Source organism: Alligator sinensis, unplaced genomic scaffold (assembly GCF_000455745.1).
Source record: "Alligator sinensis unplaced genomic scaffold, ASM45574v1 scaffold633_1, whole genome shotgun sequence".
NCBI lineage: Eukaryota > Metazoa > Chordata > Crocodylia > Alligatoridae > Alligator > Alligator sinensis.
Genome location: NW_005842280.1, coordinates 171213 through 176693, shown reverse-complemented (window position 1 = coordinate 176693; position 5481 = coordinate 171213). Strand labels below are relative to the sequence as shown.

The window sequence follows — 5481 nt, the reverse complement described above, 5'->3', positions numbered from 1 at the left end:
GGTAGGGGAGAGCCCCCCCTCCCTGGGGAGCCCATTCCAGACCCTGGCCACTCTAACTGTGAAGAAGTTCTTCCTAATGTCTAGTCTAAATCTGCCAGCTTGTGGCCATTATTTCTTGTAACCCCCGGGGGCGCCTTGGTGAAGTTTTTTAATGCGAAAGGTGAAGGTTCTTTAGGGTTATGAAGAAAATAAACATGACAAAGGACAGTAGTGGTTGAATGAGTGCCACTTTCACACTTAAGCAACTTCTAAAAGAGCTGGTGATTCTTCCCCAAGACCAATCAATTGAGAATTCAACTACCTGGAGAACAATGGCTTTTCTTTGGATGCAGCATGGTAGTGTATTCATCTTTTAAAGTGTGGCCTTGTTGCAAAGAAGGCTAATGGCATACTCGGCTGCCCTGGTAGGAGTGTTGCCAGCAAATCAATGGAAGTGATTATTCCCTTCTATTTGGCATTGGTGAGGCCACATCTGGAGTAGTGTGTCCAGTTTTGAGCCTCCCATTACAGAAAGGATGTGGACAAATTGGAGAGAGTCCAACACAGGGCAATGAAAACGGTTACGGGCTGGGGCACATGACTTCTGTGGAGAGGCTGATGGAACTGGGCTTATTTAGTCTAGAGAAGAGAAGACTGAGAGGGGATGTAATAGCAGCCTTCAACTACCTGAAAGGGTTGTGGACAAACTTTAAAAATGGATTCTCCTTTAACAGAGAAAAATGTGGGAAACCATGGCTTTTCCCTTGCAAGCTGGCAGAGTTCCAGCCTGCAAAAAGCTGCTTGGGCACCCCAGCTCCACCCCCAAACACACACTGAGGGGGGGGGGCTGGGGCCTGGGGGCAGTGAGTTGGGAATGAGGAGCACTGGGTCTGGACTGGTTGTCAATGTTTACAAATGGGTTTAAGTACAAAATGGTTGAGAACCACTGTTTTAAAGCATGCATCCATCCAACAATAGGAGACATTTGACAAGAATACTACATCTTCTAGTCAAGGGTAAAATGCTGCTCTAGGTCCCCACTGAGTAAATCTTTCAAACCACAAATACCACTCCCTGTATATCTGGCATCAATAGAATAAAAACAAAACCTTACCTATGCTGAAAAAAAGATTAAAACCAGAGATTTTCTGTATATTTGCTTGTTACTGAGATTATAAACATTAGAGTCACATCTACACATGAATTAACATGCTTTAGTTAATGCATATTAAATCTAGTAGTTAAGGGAATTTTTACATGTACTCCCAACACGATGCTAAGAACTTTTAATTAGCAAGCTGTGCTAATTAAAAGCGACTATGTGTCACGTGTATCTGCAGCGCAGCACAACTCTGCACTAACAAAAATGGTAGCAGTAAGCTTTGAACTAAAGCACTTTGAACGTGTTTTAGTTCAAAGCACACTGCCGTCATTTTCTCAGTGCAGAAGTATGCTGTACCACTAATACACGTGATGTGTAAGGTTGCCAGAACATGTTAATTTATGTGCTCCAGATCTAGCCTGCTCTGAGGAGCAAGCTCCCTGTATGAGTGTAAGTGCCCTCCATTGTGAGGTACTAGGAAAATGCACATTACCCTGTCTTATGCTCATTAACTAAAGAACATGGTTTTTAAAGTGACTGCTTACTGTGTATTAGTCTATTCTAATGCACATTTACTAAATAGCATGATTTTTAGTGATGCTTTAAATGCTTTTAATGTTAAAATAGGCTAATCTGCATTAAAGCGCATGTGTAGATGTCCCCTAAGAGTCTATCAACACTTACCAAAGGCATGTTGCCATAACTCTGAAAAACAGTGTGCAAATCAGTGCCTAGTGAGAACTGGATCCACATCAAGTTCTTGTTTCTAGATGAGGGAAGAAACATATTCACAATTACAAGATAAGGTATTTTGTGTTGGCAGACAGAAGGTCCTTTTGGACTTCTTTTTGTTATATATTGTACTTACTGAAGAAGATACTGTTTTGGTGCAACTCTAACTGCATAACTGCCAGGAAGAGTCCCTGAACCCTGTGAAAATAAAAAGTAATCAAATGTTTGTTTTTCCCCCACCATCCAAATTAGAAGGCAGCAGGGAATTTGTTAAAAGCCAGTGATTTTTATACATATTAATCTAGAATTGTGTTTCTTGCAGTCTGTTAGGCAGGGCAAGTTTGATGTACTAGAAAACAAAGGAATTCTACAAAGAATTATTCAGAATCATCCAATACCAACAGAAGAATTAAAATATGATTTTGCATAGAAGAATATATATAGTTATAGACATGAACAGAGCATGCAAACAGTGACCACAGCAGTTTTTCTATCTAGAAAATTAATGACAAATGTGCTATTCCCTGCATCTCTTTCTAAAACTTGAACATTCTAACAATGTATTGCTCTGTGCAGGGTTTACATCTAACAAAAGAGAGTAGTAAAGAAATGCTGAGTTAAGAAAACCCCAAGCAGGAACGTGGCATGAAAAACATAACATGTGAAAGGTGAACATTTTCTTTAGAGGGCCTATAAGAAACCCTTGCCCTGTAGAGGTGCAGAGCAATGCCACACAGAGATTATTTGTCATGCCAATTCAAAAGCTGATTCGGTAGATGGGGATTTCTATATGAGGAGATTATAGAAAGCTAGAAGTTATATCAGTATACAGGCATGACCACAACCATTTTGTTTTCTATACAAAATCCATTGATGTGGACTTCACAGTAAAACGAGGGCCACACGCATCATAAAAATTAACTAGTCATTTTGTTTATCTTTTCTAGAAGACTGAGGAAGGCTCCTGTTTTTTCAACAAGGATACCAAATCATAATTATAAAATAAAATTAAGTTACCAGTTTCATCAGCACAATAACTATTCCAGCATATGACATCACATTCAATATTGGAATACAGGTTGCAAAGATGTTATTTCACAGTGCAATCAATTTCCATTGCTTTACTTTCACAGTACACAGCAGAGCTGGTAGTCTGCCAAAAAGACTGACAAACACTTTATATTGTAAGATCAGTTTTAGTTGCTTTTAGGTTTACCAACTGCGCTCCTTCAGTTTCTTTGCCTCAGACTGAATTTTTCAGGAGAGGGGGAAGCATTTCAGGGAAAATGTTTCAGCTATTTCTTAGAATACAGGTGGGGGATGGAGAGAGGAACTTTTTTTTTTTTTAAACATAGGGGAGGCAGGGCATAATTATAGCCATTGACTGGGAAGCTCTACTGTTGCCCATACCTGGAACTAGCAACCAAAGCTAAAATCAAACTGGAGCTGTACAATGAACATACAAAGCACTATAAAAATGTTAAGTATAATACTCTAAAAAATCTGGTCCTAAGTATCTTAGAATTAGTGGATGCTTTTGAGAATCTTTGCCTTAATTTTAGTGTACCTCAGTACCCCATCTATATAATATGAAATAAATATCAGTTTTTTTACCTTACAAGAGTGTTGTGGACTTCACGAATTTTGTGACACATTACGGAACATATTACTGGTATAAGCACCATAAAGAAGCCCATAAGGAAGCAAATATTATTCAGTGTGAGCCTTGAATGTAAAGGTAAAGATATAAAATATGGAAACAATGAGTGTAAGAAAAGTTATTGAATATCTGACCATTAACTAAACCACCATCAACTAAATCAGTGGGGACCAACCTTTTTGGCAGGCATGCCATAAATTAGCCCTGCCTCCTTCTCCCCAAGTGCCACTTCACTCCTCTGCTCTGTTTTGTGCTCCCTGCCTCAATCTGCCACATGCTACACACCAAGGCTGCCTATGCCACTTGTGGCACCCATGCCACAGGCTGGCCACCCCTGGACTAAGCGACACAGATTCTGTCGGAAAATGTGACCATATAATGAAATGGTGCACCAATGCATAAACATGAGGGACTAAAAGCAACCTTCTGGGGGTCTGTAACAGAATCCTTACTCAGCTACAGAAAAGTAGAATGGCCCCTTTAAGGGAAGAGATTTTGTGAACCAGACAAAGGCCAGAGCCAGCAAGGCTGGGGTTAATAAACAGCCCTAGAGTTAGACCAGCTGATAAATCACCTGACTGTGTGGGGGTAAGGCTTGAGTGGCATATAAACCTGGGCCTGGGCCTGGGCCAAGCTAGGCAAATTAGTGCCATGAGTCACTGGATGAAAAAACAAGGACTGCAGGGGGATGCTGGGCTGGCTACAAAGCTGCGCTAAGGAATCTCGGTGAAATGCTGGTGCCTTATGAAAGAGCACAGCTCCTAGTAGGGGGAGGTCTTGCTGGATGAGTTATTGCTGTCATATGTTATACCTAGAGCAAGTTATTTTTGTTACAGCCAGCGTGCTTTTGTTAGTTTACTACTGGTGGACTAGATGGGACTAAAAAGGGGAGATGTGGAGGTCCCAGAATACCAGGAAGCTATAGCTTGCTGAATCGGGGTACAAGAGATGAGGCTGGAGAGCCCCAATCCCAGATGAGGAAGGGACGTGGGAGGGGGATGCAGCAAGAGCAACCCAGGTGGGGTCTGTCCCAGCTGCTTCTCAGCCACCACCAAGTGAGGGCTACAACACTTGCCTACAGCCCCCATGCAAGTCCCTGGCTTGCTACAGTCCCTGCTACTCCAGTCTTGCTGCTCCCTGCCCAGAGGGTGGTGGCAGGCACATCTGAATGCTCTGGGCTGGTACTGCATGAACTATGATGAGCTAGTGCAGCACATTCCAACAGAGAAGCTCTGGATCTGCAGCAGGGACAGGTGGCAGTGGCCCTGGGCAGCATGCAGGGGCCAGCTGCAGTGACAGTGAGCCTGCAGCTGTTCTGCTACCCTGCTCTGTTAGGACATGCTGTGCTGTGCCTACTGCCACTATCTAGGACCACTTGGTTGGTGAGCACCTGGGAGCAGCAGGGTAGCCCCCACCTGCCCTGCCTGCTGCCAGGCTGCCCTTTGCTGGGGGATGGCAGAATGCAGGACACTGGGGCACAGGCAGAGCTGAGGGGGGCTGTGGCTTGGGAGTGAGGGGCAACAGCAGGGGCAAGGCACCACATGTCAGGCAGGGCTGCTCAGCGCCACAAAGTAGCAGGGGAGAGAGTCACAATTGGTTCTGGTGCAGGAGGGGAGCTGCTGCTGCCAGGATGGAGTGAATGGCAGGGGTAGGCAGGGCCTACAGATTGTGAGTGAGGGGTACGGGCATGTTAGGGCTGCTCAGCACCACAAGCAGCAGGAGGGACAGTCACAGCTAGATCTGCATCCTGGTGAGTGAAGGGGGCAGAGGAAGCTCTGATTTCTCAACCCCCCTGGCCATGATTTAAAAAAAAAAAAAAAAAAAAAAAAGTCAAATGCCAAAATATATAGGTTCTTAGAATTTATTTTATTATAATGATTGAGGCACTGGTAGGCTTCCAAATTGCTTTAAATTGTAAGTATATCCAAGAACACCGTGTTCAGCTAATTACCTACATATATAGTGGCATCTTACTTTAATCATGGAAAAAAGCAGATGGGGGGGGGGG

At 43.4% G+C, this 5481-nt stretch overlaps 1 protein-coding gene across 3 annotated transcripts in view; it reads right to left on the bottom strand.

Annotated features, from left to right (window-relative positions):
* The window catches only part of MRPS10 (mitochondrial ribosomal protein S10), an 11234-nt gene that overhangs the window by 3847 nt on the left and 1906 nt on the right, over positions 1-5481 (bottom strand). The window contains exons 1-3 of one of the 3 annotated variants that reach the window (XM_006027971.1): positions 3649-3680; positions 1950-2011; positions 1766-1847 (exon numbers count right to left, since the gene is read on the bottom strand). In XM_006027971.1, coding sequence (XP_006028033.1) covers positions 1766-1847; positions 1950-2011; positions 3649-3663 — 159 coding nt within the window. In that variant the 5' untranslated portion in view covers positions 3664-3680. Of the gene's footprint in view, positions 1-1765; positions 1848-1949; positions 2012-3427; positions 3573-3648; positions 3681-5481 lie in introns of those variants that run through there. The other 2 variants (XM_025209296.1, XM_014521958.2) reach the window with 2 other exon arrangements.